The 20950-nt window shown below is 45.2% G+C and overlaps 1 protein-coding gene across 1 annotated transcript in view; it reads right to left on the reverse strand.

Moving 5' to 3' along the window:
• Nucleotides 1–4198: 4198 nt before the first annotated feature.
• Nucleotides 4199–20950, reverse strand: part of LOC104536342 (axin-1-like) — a 38245-nt gene continuing 21493 nt past the window's right edge. Inside the window, exon 2 of the mRNA XM_010178921.1 lies at nt 4199–4343. Coding sequence (XP_010177223.1) covers nt 4199–4343 — 145 coding nt within the window. The remainder of the gene's footprint in view (nt 4344–20950) is intronic.

The following is a 20950-nucleotide window of genomic DNA, read 5'->3' on the forward strand; positions in this document are numbered from 1 at the left end:
TAAATATATATATATATATAAAATCAAAACTTTCTTAGAGCACATCTACTTTTAAAATAAAACTTTCCCAAAGTGTTTTTCCTTGCTTCATCACATGCTCTTCTCTAGCACCAGAAAGCTCTGTGCTGAAATGCCACGAGGGGAGCAGGAGTATTTCTATCGTTTATTTAATGAAAATGCAACTGGTTTGCTACTGGGGAAATGCGGGAGTTTTGTTCCTCTCCAAACTGGGCTGCAGGAGCAGGGAGGTTTTGCTGTGGCTCTGCAGTTGGACCTTTCTACCAAGGGCTGTCTTTGCACCTCTGTAGACAGCTTCCAAATCCAAACATTAAGCCTAATAAATTGGAAGTCATCATTTGAGATCTTTTAAATAAAAAGCTGCTAAACTTGTTTAAATATAGCAGAACTCAAGGTCATCCTGGATCACTGGCCATAGGAAAGGCCGGAAACAAATCCACAGTGAAACTGATATTTTCTACCAATTATTCTTATCAAAGTACCACTGTCACTGAGAGACCTTTCCACATAAAGAAGCATGATGGGGAAATTGCCAGGCATTCTGGCCAAAGGCCAGTCATCCGAGGAATAATATTTAATCTGCAAGGTTTTCTGAAGGAATAACCACTGTCCTTAAACTCCTTTGCTCCAGGGAACGGCCATCCTTACTCTGGGGTGGGTTTGACTGAAAACGGGAAGAAAGAGCATCCGTCCAGTCAAGCCCACAGGCACTGAGAGCTTCCCAAGTGCCCGGGGGAAGCCAAAGCTTGTCTCCCAACCAAGATAAGCCAGGACACCTGTAAGACCCAGAGGAAGGAGTATTGTTGTTTAGTTGGACCACAACACTGGCTTAAGAGGAGACATTACCTCTTGTTTATCCATCTAAGCTCTTGCAGAAATAAAGAGAAGAAAGATACGGACCCAAGGCATTTCTGCATCTGAACTGGAACACCACATGGTGACTTAATGCATTTCAGCTTTAGCCTGTTGCCTTCCTACCTACATTTGCCTTAATTTCCCTTGCATGTCTCTGCCCTCGTTTCCTCTGCTTGGGGAAGATGCTATCTGTATGCAGGGTTATCTGAGACAGCAAGAGCAGTTCAGGACTCCCTGTAAATGCCACCGCAAGCCTGGCGCAGGCTCTGAGCAGTGTGGGGTAGGGGGGAGGCAGAGCCCCAAAGCCCTGACCCACCACTGAACATCAGTGGCGAGCGATTCAGTCCCACCCGCAGTCACCACACGCTTGTTGGGCCAGCGCTTGCCAGAGCTTTTTGCTGTGTCCCCTCCAGACCTTGCCTCTGCATAAACCAGCTAAAACAACACAGCTGCCGTGCCGATTATAAAAACAGGTTTCAGCAGAGGGGACCAGAGCTGTTTTGCCTACAAGGGTAGAGGAATTTGTATGACACAAGACTGAAAAATAATCAGAGGAGCGCAGGCATTTAAGAGCAATGTTTTTTAAGCCACTCAAAAAGCAAACTCCTCAAACAACAGGGACTGATAACATATTAGTTATATAAATTCAACCCATTACAATAATATTTACCAGTGCTTGGAAAGACATCCTGTTGAAAGTTTGTCTTTTAGACAACTGTGCTTGTAGCTGGTACCACAGAAATTACTTCTAAAAACACTTAGGTGAGCTGGGCGCTCCCAAAAAGCCTGTGCCTGCCTCCCTTTGCCCCAGCTCAGGAGGCCAAACAGCCAGAGCATCACCCAGGTCCTTGCCAGAGGCTTTGCATAGCTGAACTGTGCATGCAGCCACATGCAAACCCTGCTTTGCCATGATTGATGCAATACCAAAGCTTGGATGGGAGCTGGTAACAGCTGCAATCCGTGAGAGCACAAGCAGTCGCTCTGTGTGTGCCTTCTCCTTCGACTGGAGTTGGCCAACACTGGAAGAGCACGCCTCGCATCAAGCCATGCTCTCTGTGCGCCCGCCTGCCTTCCCGGTGTACTAGCACTCCTCAATTAGCTGACGCTTGCATCCTGATTGTGCGGACACATTCTCCTGTGCTGTAGGGTCAGGGAGGTTTCCGCCTTGGGAGCACACCCCGTTCACGCGCTGCCTTGGAGCAGAAGCCAGATTTCTTCATTATTGAGCTTGACTGCTGTATGTAAACAGCAGACATCGGGAAGAACTCGCTCATCAGCAAACGAGGCTTTTATTGCCGTTTTCCTCAGAGAAGGCCTAAATTCAAAGCACCGAGACATGCAAGTCTTGTCAAGCAGCAGGAGTCCCTTCTTTAACTTGCGTCTGGTTGTTCCTCATTTTTGCTGCCTTGAGCAATTCTGCAAAAATTCCTTTGAAACTCGAGAGGCAGATAGGTTCAGCAACGCCATGTAAAAACTGAACAAAACCTGGTACTGGAGTTTTAAAGGACGTAATGAAGAGGAAGTGTTGAAAGCAGACAGAGTCTTTGTATGCCAAAGGTCAAGGCTGTATGTCCAGAATCCCAATTTGAGGATCTGCATGCATCCAGTTTGAGATGCACAGAAAGAAAGATCACAGGTTTACCCTTATGATTTTTGGGACTTAAAATGAACCACTGAGACTGGGCTAGTTATTAGCAGAAGGCAGCACACGTATCGGTGGTAATTACAGTCCTAGAAGCAGCCTATGGTGGGCGTAGAAGGGATAAAACGCCTAAAGGAAAAAGGAGCAAAGAATAAAGAATGCATAGGATGGTCAAACAAATTATTCTGCCTGTGAAAGAAAGAAATTACGGCACAAATAAAGATTAGGAGGGTGAAGAACTCCGGCATAAATGATCACAACTTATCGCAGGTATAACCATCAGTACAACCCCATGAGCCCGCTGGACCAGTGGAAAAGGACGTGCTAAAAGCTAATTAATTTTGAAGAGTTCTTACATCTGTCTCTCCTGATAAAAAGAAGTTATATGACCCCTGCTGGCTTCAGAGTAGTCCTCCACACAAACTGATGAATACAAAGATGTGGCAAAGCAGCTGGATTTGTATCACTCTGAGCCTTTAATTAGTGGTGCTCTGCAGCTTTCTATCCCAGGGGCATCCTCTGCCTCCTGTGCCCCCTTGGCCAAGGTTTGCCTCCTCCATTTTGCAACATGACATGGATAAGATGTGAGGAGATGGTGGCAGTGAGCAGGGTAGCCTGGCTCCAAGTCTTCATGGAGCCAGAGACCAGCATGCTACCAGCTCCCATAGAGCCACCACAGCAGACAAGGACGCCCCCTTACCTCGTTGCATGTTCATCAGCTCACTGTGTTAACTGAGGGCAGGTAGGGAATTCTTGCAGCCCCCATTACCAACATCCACAACACAGGCTGGATGGTTTCTCCAAAAAGGCCTGACAGCTCCTGACTTCACAATGACACTAAACGAGCCTCTTGGAGGACTTTGTGTTTACAGCACTGCCATTAATAAAACTCTCTCCTAATTCTGTAAATCTGTCATCTTTCGCTTGAAGAATCAAAGGGTTTCTGCTCTACAGAAAGACACTTTGCATTTGCACTACTAAAAAACAGACCAAACATTGAATATTTTCCTACAAATCCCTTTTTTCCCATCACAGAGATGCAGTCACAACAAAATCACATAACTCTTTTTTTCCCCCTTTGCAGACCATCTTTAGGGAAGGCATTTCACAGATGAGACACAGGGCGCTGTCAGGAGGTAGAATCTAGAGAAACACAAAAAGATTCGGCAGGGGCTTACCAGTACAAGTTGTGATGAAGTGCAGTGGTCACCAAACATAAACTAGAACTGGTCAGTCACCAATCCCACTGAAGAGCAATCACACAGTGAGCACAGTTTGGCAGCAAAAAAACCTCAAGAGGAGAGGTACCCAGGTAAGTAGAAAGTTCTGTCTGACATTCAAAAGATACTACATCTCCAATCACTCACTACAAAGCCATCCAACATTTCCAGTATTTCTTGCACCTGGCAAGAAACACTGCAGGAACTCCAACTGAGCACTGTTTATTTTAGTTCACTCAAAACCATTTGATGCTGCAAATGTTCCCAAGACCGGCAAGGCTGAGTACCCTGCACAGTGAGAAAACAACCCCGCTTGAAACGAAAGGGAGAACTTGGTCTAGTCAGATATTCCTCCAACATCAGCTGTGGCAAAGCCTCCCTCAGACCAACACAACAGCAGCACCACCGCTAAAGAAACAAACACGCTATTGTCCCACTCCCTGTCCCAGCAGACTGAAGTTACTTACACGCTGCTGTCTGTCAGCGACATCGTATCGGCATCGCTGGACATGCTCTGCTGCTCGCTGTCGTTGGCACTGGTCGCCGGTGCCAAAGCATAGCCCGTGTTGACATAGTATGGGTTAACAGGCTCTCTCCACGGCCCATGCCTGCAAGAAAAACGAGAGTCACATTAGAAGGACACAACCTTGACCATACTCTGCATCACTGGGCAGCAGTACTCTGCCTGGAGCTCCAGCATCAGTGACAGCCTACAGAATAAGTGGTGTTCATATTAAATTGCACTGATAGGACCATGAACAAACTGACACAACTGGAAGCAAAAGGGAATTAATAGAGTAATGAAGATGATACTGTTAGAGGTGAAGAGAAGGAGGGAACAAGACCATATGGAAGAAGTCCAGTTCCCATCAGGATTTATTGTGTCCGTTGGCTAACTGCTTTGCATTGCCATTCTATAAGCAAGGCCTCTAAAACCAATACCGAGACAACGAGACAGCATTTTCCTTAGTCAAATCAGGCTTCCTCCCACTATTCCAACTGTGAGGGATGTGTAGCATGGCTCACCCACTCTATGCTTGCTTCTTATTTTCCAAGGGAGGAAAGCGAAGCAAGAAATGGCTGTTGCTTACAACGCAGTACCTAAAGCTGACCTCAAATGTCACACTTGGGTACATCAAACAAATTGATCAAGAACAAATACATCAAAAAAATTGCAAATTCCACCAGGAAGGACCATCTAATCACACCGGCTTTTCCAATGGACAGTCTGGCCACGGACTGTACACAATCCCATGCCTTGTCCTGCAGACAGGTTATTCAAGTACACTTGCAAGCAGGTCAACCTCCTTCTCTTAACCAAAATGTAGGAAGAGAGACTGCATGCATGAGCTGGCTTGGGAAGCGAGTTCCTTGCTCAGGAGGAGATTCGCACCAACGGTGAGGCAGCCTGAGAAGGAAACAGAGAAGAGCTCTTTCACGCTGGCTCTGCCATTGGCACAGAGCAGCTGCTGCTGCCAACGTGCCTCTGGCTCCGTGACACCATGGGACGGCCAGGCCAGGACGCCGTCCCGTTGTCACTGCAAGTCGTGTTGCAGTTTGCCAGGAGGGACAAGCTGAAATGCTCACACCAACACAGCATCAGTCAATCCCCTGCTCTCCCCGGCTACCCCTCTGCATTTGTACGATACCTTGAAGTTGATAAATTCCTGGGTCTTCCAAGCTCTGTTACTAGCTCTGAACACCGGAGTCCTGTTTTAATTTCAATCACGAAGCTCAACAGCATGACCTTTTACTTAGTAATGCCGTAACTGGCACCTAGGTGATGTGGTTTGTAATGGACCTTGGGAAAACACCTCCAAGGAGGACCTACAACGCAATCTGTGCTTCCCCGTTCTGCTGTGAAAAGCTTTTTTGGCTGCACTGCAGTGGTCAAAGTCCTACAGACAACAGAAAACAGCTCCTGCTCTGATGAGTTTACATTTAGATAAGACAAGGAAACCCGTAAGAAATGCACAGATGGAAGGATTGGAGGCGAGGAAGACAGCGGCAAAGGGAAAAGTTGGCAGTTTCTGCATATTTGCACAGAATACAAACACAGAATAACCACTGCATGAACTGAGACTGGCAGATGATCCATTAATCTAGAGGTCTTCAGAAATATTTATGTATAATATGGTGCTCAAAGTACAAGGATGGAAGCATTACCAAAGTACTTTAAAACCTGAATTTGACAGAGCTATAGCCCTGTCACTGCTCATACAGCTCCTATTCAACATGCCCTTCTGCTCCTAGACACACAATTTTCCTTGTAATACATGGGGTCATGGATGGTCACTGGTCTGTAAGAAAAATCATGTTTTACCTCCATTATAGAGCCAGTTAGAAACAAATAATCCTCCTATTCTCACAAAGAGGAAACTAATATTTTGCTTGCCACAAGCCAACAAAAACTCCAAGCCATTTCTCCTCGGATGAGGAAGCTCAGTAGAGCTGCAGAGTGGTGCAAAGAGCATCCAAAACTAAGCCAGCTGAGGTTTTTCACAACTCTCTGAGGCAAAGGGAGCCTTGTGAGGTTTCCTCAAGCTCAAATGCAGTACAGAGACAGTTGGGTATGAGTGCTTATGGGAACCTTGAGATGGCGAGTCACTACGGACATCTTCTAGCACACAAATTTCTGACTGTCACTGTAAATGTGCACTGAAGCAACTTTATTTCTATATTCCATCAGATTTCTGAGCAGCTTTCTAGGGCAAATATTTAAGGCTGGAAATAATTTGAACAAGTTCACCCTAAAAAAGCAAGGTATAATAAGTGAAAACCATACCACTCTCCTCTTCACCAGTTCTCCCCTTGCATAATGATCAGTTCTGAACATTAAAGGAGCTCTGTGCAATGCAACCCTCCCGTCAAATCCAATACAACAGTTGTGTGGTGGAGACTGATACAACCTCTTAAATTGAGGCAGGAATGATGGATACCTCAGACCTTCCCTGCGGGCAAAGAGAAGGATGCTTTTTGGATAACCCAATTAAAATATAGCACCAGCTTCTAGTGGAGCTTCTGCCAGGATGCTCTGGAAGTGGCATTGACTGTTCTAGCAGTGTATTAAGAAAGCACTACAATATATAGAATAAAATGCACAGATCAACTGATTTCTCCTTTGTATCTGCTGATACGAAGACAGAGCAGCAGAAAGCATCTGAAGAGTTTGTCGGGTATGGATCTGAGATGGCTGAAGGAACCAAGAGCGAGCAGATGGGTGCTGGGTGGTCCCTGGCCCCTCTGGAGGAGTTGGGATGGACGGGCTCTCCTGCAGCACTCCACGGCTGTGGGCTTCCCACTGAGTATGCAGGTGAGAGTTTGGTCACAACTGTTGTATTTAGCTAAAATTACACACTTAAGCGTGTATACAACAGGGATTACTTCCATTTTAGCTCTGCCTCTAATACATCAATGCAAATGTAAACTTTCAGTAAGCAGAAGTAGATGGAAAGGGTATAGGATTTCAAAGCAATCATAACAGGTTACATTACTTTTGAGGAATCCATCTGTATTCAATCCTTCTCCTAATGTTCCCTCTCCCTGACAACTCTTTTCAGCTGGCTCGTATCACTATTTGAATGTTTTGTGCCGTGCCTCTGAAGAACGCTTTCAACATCTATTAGGAGGAAAACATTAAAGGAACATGGAGTCTAACAAAAAAACCCTGGACACTTCTGATCTGGGAGGGGAGGCTGCTTTAAAAGGGATGCAGGCAAACTCAGCGATTTGAAATGTCAGCTAAAAACCTCACATACTGAGCTCTATGCGCTGATAAGGGCGATAAAAGGGAAGGTGAGCATTTAAAGTTGGACTTCACAAAAATTCCTGCAGACTTCCGGATTTTTTTTCCTGATGGAAAGAGCAATGAACGGTTTTGAAATGAACACAGAACATTTCACACATGGCAGAAATAAAGCTGCACATCTCTTCTGCAGCTCTCAGCTGCTCAACCCTCAAAATAATCACATAGGGAACAATTATAATAGAGAACACAGAGACCCAAGTCAGTCAACCTGACCAGCTGCCTTTTCTCTGCATAGAGCCCTCCACTGATCCCTGTCAATTCTGGTAATGCTGACAAGGGCCAAAACTGTTGCAGAAAACCAGCATCTCCTCAGGGCTTCCTTCTACCTGTTCAGAGGTTATTTTGCATGTTGTCTTGGCTGCAGCCCATCCCCAAACCACTCCTCCAACCAAGACCAGCACTCTGCAGCCTGAACATCAGCACCATCACATCTTGGAGCTTCAACGTAAGTGAGAAGAGAGGTGAGGTCCTCTTCAGTCCTCCTGCCCTCACACAAGCCCCTAAGGGCACCCTTCTTATTCCAGCCTGGGATCCCCAGTCTCCTTCACACAGCTCCCCACTGATGTGTATTTAAATTTTAAATCAAAGACAAAAAGACCCCAATTTTTGGCAAACAAGCAGCTCTTTGCAAAAAGATGACACTCTGGCTGGCATGCTCTGGGGAAGCGTTGCACCACCTTCAGAATCCACGGTGGGACAAAGATCTCATGGATCCTGCCTGCAAATCCAAGCCCACACGGCACTCCCTTCAGTTCCCAGCAGTTACGTACCTCCTTCATTGGTGTTCTTCATCAAGTACGGGGAAAAAAAACAAACTAAAGCAAGGAGGAAACTTCCTGGGACATGAAAGGCAACCCGTAGGCAACTAATTTCTGTAAAATTTAAATTTTCACTGGAGGGAATAAATTGCACAACACCCTACTGGCAGGTTGGTGAGACTCCCAAGTCTGTTAGCTGTTCCAGTGTGGCTTTCATTGCTACCATCTTCTCCAGCTCTACCAGTGTGTTTTTATGAAACTGCCTTTTTCTGAAAGACGCTTTACTCAAAAGAATTGAAGTTGTGATATCCAGGCAGGCTGGCAGATCTTTTTTTGCAAGGGTCTATCACCTTCCTGCCCCTGAGGTAAGTGCACCCCGACCTCCCTGGTGGCATGGCAAGGCACCTCCAGACCCCTGCACTATGAAGGAAGCAACACGAGATTAGCAAACCCAAGAGATAAAGACTTGTGAAGCTGACAACCACAAAACCCAACGCATTCTGCTCATGCTCCTCCTAAACAGCACTTCCAGATTTCCTCCCCTAACACACCCTGAACCTTCGGTCACCAAAGGGTGAGCAGCAGCTCATTTTTCACATGGTAGAAAATCCTGAGCCACGAGGCAGCTGATAATCACCCAAACTTCACGAGTTGCCTTGGAAAGCTCCGAGATGCAGAAGTGGGCTGGGGGTAAGTCCCAGGGAAGGACATCTGGCTGGCCAGACACGATCAGCCCTCTCTTTTTTCCCATAGGTACGGCTACCACCAGGCGGGCGACTGCCACATCCTTCACGCAATACCACTTCTCATTATCACAACTGGTCAGTCAAATTAAAAGGTGCACGTGTTGGCTTACGCTGTATGAGCCAAAGCAAATCCCCTCAGCATATTGAAACAGCACGTGCTGACAACAGCGTCCGAGCAGTAGGGTCATCTTTAACTGGAACCAAGAAGTCTAATGTACAAGATTACCACCTGTACAGAAAAGTCTCCATTGCCAATCCATGGTATGAACAACTATTGCAAAAGTAGCACAGTACTAGTTACAAAAATGCCCCAACGCACTCACAGCATTCCCCAATACATCACCACGGGTATGTCTTGGAGCTAAGAACGAAACAGTTATGAAGATGCAAAGCTGAAAACTTTTACTCCTGACTGGATTTAACCTGCACGAAAGATGCAAAGTCTGCTAAAGAGGTTAAAATTGGGGACTTGACTGATAATTTGATTGCAAATCCTCAGGGTTGCTCCACTTAAAGCTCTTCCCAATTACTGTGGGTACTCAGACACTGCTGTGCATCTCAACTTTATCACTGCCAATGTCAAGCTAATCACATGTGTTCTAGGCAAGGGCAGCGTCTTCAAAGATCCCATCAATTCTGGACAAGTTAATCTGTTCTTTGAGGTCTCCAGATGGCTCTTGCCAAGAAAGTTCACTTCCAGCCCTGCAGCCGGCAAGTGCAGCAGCCCCAGCGCTCTGCAGAGCATTACAAAGGAACCAGATCAAAGTTGCGTCTTACAAAAAAATGAAATCTGAAGTTTGAAAAGCAACAGCAGCCTGTCACTTGTAAGCTTAAAGATGACTTCTGCATGCTCCAGCTATCAGGGAATTTATGATTACAGTCAGGCTTTTAAAAGCTGATGGAAAAAACGACGCAAAAAATGCTTCTTGCCTTTGCAAATCTGTATCTTCTTCCGTGCTTATTCATCCTCCCACGCTGGAAGAAGAAGGGAAATAAATAAAAACTTAACTAAAAGTACAGATAAGGGCTCCTCTTCTCTTTTATTCTAAGGCGTTCAATTCCATTTTCGGAGTACACGGAGATTATTTCATGGGGAGCTTCAGTGATTATTGCAAAGTATTAAAGTACAGTTACAAAAGCTAAACCTGAGATCTAGCAGCCTGAGTTTCCCATTTCTCACTGCTTTACATTTACCAAGGACATACTTCTCAAGCAGGACTCATGTACAGTAGACACATTCACTGAAACCAATAATTTAGATCATAGGATATAGCAAGACAGGTGAGAAAAGTGATTGAGAATTTGTCAGAATCTAGGAAGGAAGCTGAAATACAGGAAATAAATTGTTTGCCTTAGGAGGCAAATAAAGGCTAAGTAGGGTAAATATTGTGGCTGTATTGCTCTATCGCCACCTTAACCTTCTTTGGAAAGGCTTTCAGACAACAGGACGCAACCACCGTGTTCAAAGGAAACTGCAGAACAAGTCCCTCAGGATTTCATCTGACCGTGGCATTTACAAATAAGCTTTCCCAGCTCTTCCTTCCCAGCAGAGGTAAGGCTGTGCTCATTCACTGCCCCAGTGTAATACTATATTCTGTCCACTAGATTTAAAATAAAATCTGTAAAAATCCAATTGTGACACACAATAAAGTCCTTCCTAGAAACAATGCACATCTTCCCTAGAGTAAGACCAAAAACTTCATTTATATATAATTCATATCCAATGGATAAGAAATTAATTAAAATAAAAGATAAAATATGGGCAATGCACCATCCGCACATCAACTAACAGGACACTTGGATCACCTTCCTGATATAAAAGAAGGTCACAGAACACTTTGTTCCATATTTAACAGGTAATTGCTTAGACTCATTTCAGTAAGTCTGAGTTTATACCGTAACACAGGTTTGTGGGTTTTTTTTCTCATGATGACATGATTAGTATGAATCCTTATCCATCATGAAAAGCTGATATTAAATAAGGACATTTACTATACAGTACAAGGGATATTTGGCTGCATTAATTGTGACTGAACTTTGACTGAACTGCTTTGGAGCAGCTTGGCTCCATCAGTCATTCAGAAGCCTCTGTAGTGACTTAAGCTACAAAACCAGGGTAAACCCAGTATCTCCCGTGTGCATTTTGGATATCCAGGGTATATTGCTCCCACCCATAAGCCACACTCATCTGCATGCTGTGGCCTTTGTCAGACAATAGTCCATAAGATAATTATTTCCAATATTTTATTAGAAGAGGCAGAAACAAGCTTGCACAAGGATGTGCCGAACATCATGTGGATCACCACATCAAAGTGCATCCTGAACGCAGTGAGAGGACCTTGAAGTCACGGACCAAATCCTCCTGACCCTTCCAGAGCAGAGAGGTCCTGCCCAGGACAACACGCCTAAGGAGGAATGTCAGAACAGTAGCGTCAACGTGCTTTGAGGTCATGTTTTCCATTAATATAAATACAAATATTTTCAAATCACAGGGCCTGTCTACATGAGCCTTGCAGCGTGCCCAGGAGCCTGGGTTCCCATCCCTGGGCAGGGGATGCCGTGTTCCCACTACGCTCCAGATGCCCAAGGGCCTGTTGAGAACCAGCCCACAGCAAACCCTCCCCCCCAAACAAGTGGGAACCCACTCCTCAGCCCCCACTCTCTAACCCTCCCAAAATGCTCTCCCTGGGTCATGGGGATCGCTAGTGTGGACACTAATGGAGCCTCCTTTTTCCTTGCTCAAGCTGAGACCTGGGTAAAATTCAGCAACAAGCTGATCAGCAAGACCTTTCTGCTCTGCTAATTGGCTTCTCAGAGTGAAATGACATCTATGTTTAATACTGCAAGTGATTTTACATATATAGATATCTATCTCTCTATATATCGATCTTTCTCTTTCTAATGTACTGAAGCGGATAAACACACCCAGTAGCCATTTCAGAGAGTACACAGCAGTCCCAGCTCCCACATCTGTTTTCCTGGGTGATTCTCCCAAATAATCTGGGGCTGATGGAGAGCTATGGGGTCTCTGCATGGGCTCCTCTGCCTTCCTGTGGTTTCCCTTCCCTAGAGAGGCAGGCAGGACAGCTGGGAGACGCAAAGGAGTTGCAGAGGAAACAGTTCTTCCCAAAACGTGCCATGCCATCTCTCATGTTGCCGATATAAAAATACCAGTGATCCCCTCCAATCGTTCAGACCTTCCCCACCACGCCAAGCGAGCAGCCATCCATCCCTTCCTCCCTGCAGCCCAGGATGCTGCTCCCTCCGCAGATGAAATAAGCAGCCAAAAGCATCTCCCAGCTTCCCAGCCGCGGGCTGGCCATGCAGACACCCACACAACGCAGCTTCCAGCCCACAGCATCCCCCTCGCCCATACAGCAAGGACCTTTGGGAAACAAATTACTTCCAAATGACTGCCTCTGAGGCGTGGGGAGAAAGGGAAGCTCAGGTTTATACCTGGGTCTGCTCATAACCTAAAGAAGGCAGCAGCTCCACTTAAAAACACCACTGCCTGCAAAATATCAAATTAATCCTGGGATTTCAACAGCTTTTCTTCATTATTTTTCATCTCAACCAAACCACAAATTTACTTAATGACTAAACCAGGCGAGCAAGTACTTTGTTTTCCAGACAGCGGGAACCTTTCTAACGGGATCCAGGTTTTCAGAAAACACGTTTACCTAATGTCAGGAGAGGGAGAGGGTCCGTTTCCGAGATGCGTTTGATGCTTTTTTTAACTTCCCCAAACCAACCAGCACTGTGGTTGCGGCATCTCCGAGACCGAAGCCCAAGGAGAGGCACTGAGCGGGGTGAGGAGGAATACAATAAGGACACTGTGTTCCAGGAATGATTGAATAAAGGCAGAAGCATGCTTTTGGCGAGCAGGATTCAGTGCTGTAACTCCGTCTGCCGCTTTTCTTCTTCGTCTGAAGCAGTGTTGTTTGTCCACGCTCCTCTGAAATGGAAAGTATTTCCTCTTGCCTGCTGGTTCCAAGGAAAGATCTAAGGAGGCCTGGTATAACCAGGCAGAACTGGGGATTCTCCAGTGCCTTGATTCTTCTTTGCCATTTCTGCTCAACAAGAAAGGGCTTAGAAGAAAGAAATTATGAGCAGATTTCTCTGCAAGTTCAGGAACTCAAGACCAGGGCCTGTAGGATGAGTAAGTTTTTGGATGGAAACAAAGCATCCAGCTTTGGCCAGTGCCTCCAGACCATTTCCCTCCTTCCCACATACCCATGGAGTCTCTGGAGTGTTCAAGAACATGGGATGGGGCAGGGACATCTATAGGTATGTGGACCAAATTGGGAAACAGGAGCCATTAGAATCAAAGGGCAAATAAGAGCACCTGGGCTCAGGGACAGAATCACAGAATCATTAAGGTTGGAAAAGACCTCTAAGATAATCAAGTGAAACCATCAACGCAACACCACCATGCCCACTAAACCGTGTCCTGAAGGGCCACATTCACACGCTTCCTTCCTTCATCACCAAGACTTTTCAGGAGGGTGTAAACCTCAGCAATGCAGTCCGTTGTCTCTATTGCTTTCAGGGATCTATTTCCTGACACTTAAATCACAACAGTGATGTTGCTGATGGCCGAAATGAAAGGGGAAGATAGGCAAGTCAAAGGGACTCCATTTGACCAAGACTAGTTGCAGCTTTGACCTTCAACTGCTCGCTTGTATCACCAGGCTGCATAACTGCAGGCTTGCTAGCCTCGCTTAAATCCTCATCGAAACAATGGCATGAAACTCAATACTCATTACCAATTTAATGCCAACAAGCTTGGTATTTTAATGAAATAAAAAATCTGGGTGGCAGAAGAAACTGGTTGATGTAACATCTTGAACATCTATGAGGCACCTGACTTAGCTCCTCGAAACTGCTAATGTTTGTTCCTGAAGACCTTTGACGAAGCCTTGCTAATGATGAGGTGTGCAGGATTACTGAGGGACCCCTAGCAATAATACTGCTCACAAGAAAGACACTATTTCCCCAAATAAGGTCTGGCTCGTCAATGCACATGAAACAAAGAGGTCTGCCCCCAAGCAGAGCTGCTCACTGGTGTCTTAAGTCCTAAAGAAAGGATCCAAGAAACTCCCCCAATTGAACCTTTGAGGTGACTGAACTCCGACCTCAGCTAGAAACAAAACCAAAAACACAGAGGGCTGGCAAGATCTGGCAGAGATAAAGCTGAGAGTCAGGATTTAATAGTGCTCCCAGAGGGGAGATGCAGCTGATTAGAAACATCCTAATCTTCTCCCTCAGTGTATATTAAAGGTCAAGAAGTGGGATCAGATATTGGCTGCACATGAAAAAAGCAACTCAGTCGAGCAAAAGACCTTCACAAAGACATTTCATACCTTCACATTAAAAATTCCTGCACAGCTTTATTTAACTTTACTTCTAACTAGGGAACACATTCAAGTTTAAAGTCAAGAGACCATTAGATCGGGACAGAAAATATTTCCTCCCAGAAGACTTCTGCCTTCAATCAGTACTTTATAATGAGCAGGAGTTCATAAGCATCAGTTGACTGCGGCCATGAAAGTACAGGACTATGAAACAGAGCTTCTCCAGCAGTCCTCTGGAGTCTCACAAGCACCCCAGATGGGGTCATTAACAGATACCTGTTGGATCATGTTAACAAGTGGCAGGCTGGATCAACAACAAAATACTGACAAGCTGCAAAAAGCTTGTAAACTTGCTCTGTCGTTTTTATTGCTCAGCTCTGAAGAAATGTCAGCATCGCAGTAAATGTATAAACCATAACTCAGTCCCCTGGTCTTTACTGGGAGCCTGTAATGTGGACGTTCCCTTCTCAGCTCGAACTGACCTGGCTGATATAACGCAGTGGTTGGGGCAAGATGAGGTTGGACTGAGTCGTGTTGTGCTTCTGACAAGGTCCACTAGAGGTTGACAGCAATGACAAGTCCTCAGAAGAACTGTAATAACAACAACCAGAAGGAATGAAACATGCAGAAACTCTGCTAAGGGAGACAGATGCTGTTAAAAAGGATCTTTCCTTTTCTAGAGATGCTTACTTTTTCCCCTCTTTTAAGAGTTCAGCAGCCTAACAGCAAATAACTTGCTGCTGTCCCAGAAAATAGGCATATAGAGGGAAGTTAGTCTTGTGAAGATGCTACACACAGACTTACTTCCTTTTAAATGGGGACTAAAGTAACTTTTCCTTCGATGGTGCAGAATGAATTCTTCCTTCACAGTCCTAATTTTGGGACAGTCGCCAAACCTTACATCTACAGCCAGACCTGGAAGTCAAACCATCTGTTGCAGCATCGAGGTCACACAATGTCACATTTTAAAATGATGAATGAAATCAGTGGATTCAGTTTCTCATTTCTTGTGGTTGTACTTTTACAAATGGATCTAAATTCAGGGGCTGACTGGCAAACCAAGAGCAACAAATTCAGCAGTGAGGAGGGAGATGAGCACCTGGAGCCAGCCAGCACAGGTTGGTTAGCAATGCCTCTTTACGGCCTGTACCTATACTGCAACTGGAAGGACCCCGTTGGGCATCCTGTGCTCTTGAAGGTGACGACATCTCCAGAGGCACTGATTAAACAGTTCAAGGTGCAAGAACCAGTTTACCCATTTAAATGGATATTAAAATGTAGTAAAAACAGCTGAAGGAGGCAACGAAGGGAAAAAAAGAAGAGCTGCTCAAAGACAAATGGCACAGGAGCTCAGAAGACATCTCCTGGGACACTGTAATTCCAGAAGATTCAGCTAAACCACAGACCAGAGGGGAGATGAAACACCTTTAACTGTGGTGCGAGAGCACTAGGGCAGCTGTCGGGAGGTTTGTCTGTGCAGTCCATCCCGTTACTGTGCTCACCTCTGCTCAGGGAAGTGCCATGTACGGATTTTCTCGGTGCACTTCACAGCAAGTGAAACCTGACTTCAAGAACTGTGCTGGGGTTTGTTGTTATTTTTGCCTCATGCAATTTTTCTGTTTTGGTTCTCATCCATTAGAGCAGGCAGATATATGGGCTTTTACCTTTATTACACAAATTCCACAGTATCTTTTCATCTGGTATGCATTATTGTGGGGCTATATATGAAGTATCATGTCCATTTAAAGTGCTGTAAAAGAGCTGTTTGAACTCTTGTTCCATTCCTATGTATCTTTATACAATTAAAACCAGTTGATGGTTCTATTCAGGAAAAATAAGTGACAATGCAAGCAATGTGTCTTTTGTTCTAAATAAATTACCCACTCTTCAGATAAAAGACACCTGTTATTTTTTTTTAGCTTCAATTTCTTAAAGGCAGAAGGCTGGGTGATCAAACACTTTGCGTTCCTGTTGATCTCTTTTTACCCTCTTCAGAAATGCTCTGTACAAGTTATTTACTGACGCTCAACCAAATTCAATAGGGGAGGTAGGCCCCAAAGACACTGCAATAATCAGTGAAAGTGGGAAGGTGTGGAGAGACTCTAAGTGCTCTTAATAACAAGAAGGCTGCGGCCAGATCTCAGCAGAAAACCTCCACATGCAGAGATCTTACAATTGCCTCAAATGCAAACAGAAGTTTCAGCTCCAGCTGACACCTTCCCAGACACTGAAGTCAGCACAGGTCCATTGCAAGCACCATAGTTTGGGAGTCCCAGTGCTGAGACCTGGTTCAATTCTGCATTTTGGATGGCCGTGGATGAGCTCCAAATCACCTCCAGTTTACGTGGTGTGTTCCTGCTGCTGTTTTATATTTCTATAGCAAGCTGAGCCCAGAGCAGAGCATCACAGCTGGCCTGATCCACTGCCAGGCACTGCCACCATCTCAGCTGCCATAATTAGAAGTCAAATCCTGCAGATGAAGGGAAAGTGTGTGTTCTGCACAGAGCCTGGTGCACAAGAGCTGTGAAACGCCAGAGCCCGTCTGCATGCCACAAACACACCATCTGTTACAGAATGCGTATGTGCTGTACTATACATACAGGATTTCATTGACCAACTAGGTAATACAAAAATGCCTCATTGCTTTAGATGCTTTCTCCTTAAAACACCAGGGAAAAGCACTCTACAGTTTTGAAAAAAAAAATTATCTTCTACTCACCTCTCTTGTGCCCATGTATCAATGTATCACACTATTCCTGATCCTGCACTACCTGCACAGAACTTCATCTGCTCAGGGCACAGGATAAATGGACTGTTATTCTTACTTTCCCTGTCTGTGTACTTTTACATCACCCATCTCATGCTGAATGGAGCATTATTCACTTGGCTGGAGATTCTTCTGCAGCAATTTTCACAAGTGAATCTTGTATTTATTTGTGATGCTATTCTGGAGGAAGAAGCAGCTATTATCCTCTTATTTACAAAAAGCCAACTGCAATGCTGAAATAGTAAAAATCTTTTCAAAATGTGGATGCTCTATGTGAAATGCTCTGGGCCTAATACTCAGCATTTTTGCAAGAGCCCTGCTTTAACACACACTCAGCACATCAGTAAGTCTGATCTGGGTCTTAAGCTGCAAACAGAAAGCTAAGGCATGCACAACTCTCTCCCAGGGAGAAGAGCTGCCTTACGGGATGCCTCTGGCAAAAACCAGCACAGAAGTACTTATGTTCTTCTGCTTCCATCTTCTGCCTCTTCCACTGCAAGGCCTTTAAATGGTGCACGAGGTAATGCTCCGTGCACCTTCCTTCCTACCTGCTCTGTTAGCTCCCCTGGCACTGGCCATCCCATGCACCAAACAAGCAAAAGTCCTAAAGAATTAAAGTCTATGGTCACACATCAACAGGTAGCTACAAGAGTAGAGAAAGATATGAAACGCCACATGATAGCACCGTGCATCAGACTTATGCAGCCTCATGTCTACAGGGGGCAAACACCCTCAGCCCCTCTCTCCCATTCAGCTTCAGGGTCTCAATCATGCATTTGGGTCAGCTCACAGCCCTCCTCCTTGGAGGAGAACAGAGTTTCTCTCCTCTAACCTGCTACTCATATGCACAAAAGGGAATTTTACCCTGTTACCAAAACTGCCCAAGCTGAGTGAGTCAGCAGTATCTTCCTCCTGCAGAACAGGCTTGATCTAAGGCTGAACAGGCAGCTTCAGCTACAGCACCTGTAAACTCTGGGAAGCATCAAAATCCCCTTGCCAGTTTCAATACCCTCTACAGCCCTGTTTCTCACTAGCTCCCAGCATCACCTGCTTACCACTGGAGGATGTCACCTTCCTCATCTCCTCCCCATAATTGCCTAAAAAGCCTTTATTTTGCTGAGTGCAAAGGAGGATGGGAGAAGAGAGCAGGCTCGCTTAATGATGAACATCAGAGACTCCAGAACCATCATGGGCCTTCCTGGGCAAGCGTCCATCATGGGCATCATGGGCCCATGGCAGGAGGGGTTGGACTGAATGATCTTTAAGGTCCCTTCCAACCCAAACCAACCTATGATCACCATCAACAGGATCTACACTTTCCAGTCTCTGAAGTCCTAGCCACGAGCACTGTCAGAGCAAATACTCTGGCTCACCAAATTTTAAATCATCTACTATAGAGTTTGTGCAATTTTCACAAGCTTATAATTTAATCAAATTGGATGGAATCTCACACGGATAGCAAAGGTTATGTTCAAGCTGCCAGCACCCCTCCCACCTCCAGCAACCCACTTGCCAGCGATACACCCCTGCTTCAAAGTAGGAACGCTGGAAGGTTATCAATGAAAAGTAAATTGTAAGGCTGACATGAGCAAAACAATGTAATTTCCTCCCCCTTTCTTTTTGCTAAAATTTGCCAAACTAATTCAGCCTTAGGCAGAATCTCAGCATGGAAGAATACCAAACAACACAGTCTGATAAAGATATGAGCAACTACAACAAAGTTTTATATAACGGGAAATGTTAGGCAACCATGAGTACAGCCATTGCTGCCAGCTCTGCCTATATAGTAAATGAGGAATATTTTAACATCACTATTAACTCCCCCTGCAAAACTACGAGTGAGTCTGTAAAATGAGTCATAGTATCCTTGGCACACATTTTGATCGCAAAGTTGATGAAAGCACCCGCCCCCAAACCTGTGTGTGAAACCTGTAAATGAATTAATCAAAACATGCAGGAGCTTGTGACACCGACGTCTGAGCCTGCACATTTGCATCTGCAGTTGTGAGACTCTTGCATGACACGACGTGACGGCACGGAGACTTGGCCACCAACTCCTGCTGCTGGTACCTTGTCACATCCAGGGAAGACAGAACAGTATTTGCCAGTGTTTCTTATTTTAGAACTGATCTTTCTGGACTATGCAGATATCCACAGTATGATGTAAAACTCACACAGTGAACACGTGAGCAAAGAGAAACTCATCTGTTCTGTGTGTGCACGTTGCTAACACAGCAACTGCTCGATGGCATTATCTTCTCTGCTCAAGACAATAACAGATGTCTATGTGCGCTGCAAACATGCATTTGTTGTGCAGCTTTAAGGAAACAGTAAATGAATTTACAAATTCCACCATTGGTGAATTACGGAGATCCTCCACGCGCAGGATCACTTCATTACCTGCCTGCGGGCAGCAGGACTGCCTGGTGGGACTGCCTGCTGCAGGGTCATAATTCCTGACCTCCAAATCTTCCACTTCACAACTGCTCTCAGACTCACCACTGGAAGCCTACCTCAGTCCAGATGAGCAATCACAAGAATTAATCAGGCTGCTTTCTCCAGTAGAAAGGAAGAGGGCTTTCTCAAGCAGCTGTTTCCCGACACTAACCTTGCAGATCTCCCTCCAGGGTTTACTCTCTGCGAAAATTTAGGGAACAGGTTAGGGCAAAGAAATATCTGCATATTTCCTTGAGTGGGGCAAATACCAGGAGATCAGGAGGCCATCAATGTCTGTGAGCAGCTGCCCTTGGGATCAGGAAGAAGAATCTTCATTTACTGTTGGAAACACAGTTGCACACAAAAACCTTTTGGAGGTTTTATTCACTGCTGCAAGCTGAGAGATAAAGGACTACAACATCTCTCAAGATTCTGCTCACGAAGACTTGGGCTTCACTTTTGGGAAGAAAACCATTACTGCCGAAGACTTCTGTCTTCCTGGTAGTTTAGGACAAGCTCGTGACGTGATAAAACTCTGATGCTGACCTTCACTGAAAATGTGATAAGAATCCAGAAGAGTGACTGTACCTCCAGAATGGTGCCTGCTCAGCTGCTCATAAAAAGGATCAAGGACTGTGATTTGATCAGCAGGAGAGGCTGTGTTGGTGATCATCAGAACCTACAAAATCTTTTCTGATCCTGATCAATGCCACATTCCCAAGCGACGAGGACTAGCAGGCCAAGGTCACCTGCCTGGCTGAAACTCAGCCCAGGAGGGCTGGCTGAACAGTGATAAGAAAGAGGTTTCTTCAAAAAGACGTCTGAAACTTTTAGTTCTAGAGCAAGAAAAGATTTTGACCCAGTTTCAGACTTTAAGTCCATCTCCTAAACAAAAGCAGCTGAAGTTTATATGAGCCATTTCTGCAGATCATTACGCTGCTATTACACAATTCCTTCTAATCCCTGAAGTGTGGAAGATGTGCCAACGCCAACCCAGGCACATCTTTGTCATTTCAGCTGGACTTCCAGCCTTTCCACTAAAGATTCCATTCTGCTAAACCATTCTTGACAAATGCCAAACACTAAAGTCTCCCAAATATTTATTGTAATTTCTTTGGCCACACTATCACAAGTGCCTGAATTCCCCTTCTCAGTTGGAGAGCTATCTAGACCAGAGGTCTCCAAATCTTTCAGCCTTATAAACATCACAAAGGCTCATGAGCCCCTACGAGTAGCAAGGGAGAGATTGTTTGTGCCACAAAAGGAACAAAAATGACCAGCCATCCCCTGCTGGCAATTCTCCCCTAAGAACTTGGTCTAATCCCCTCCACCCTACAACCCTTAAA

The sequence above is a fragment of the Mesitornis unicolor genome, unplaced genomic scaffold (assembly GCF_000695765.1).
Source record: "Mesitornis unicolor isolate BGI_N332 unplaced genomic scaffold, ASM69576v1 scaffold54822, whole genome shotgun sequence".
NCBI classification, from domain to species: domain Eukaryota; kingdom Metazoa; phylum Chordata; class Aves; order Mesitornithiformes; family Mesitornithidae; genus Mesitornis; species Mesitornis unicolor.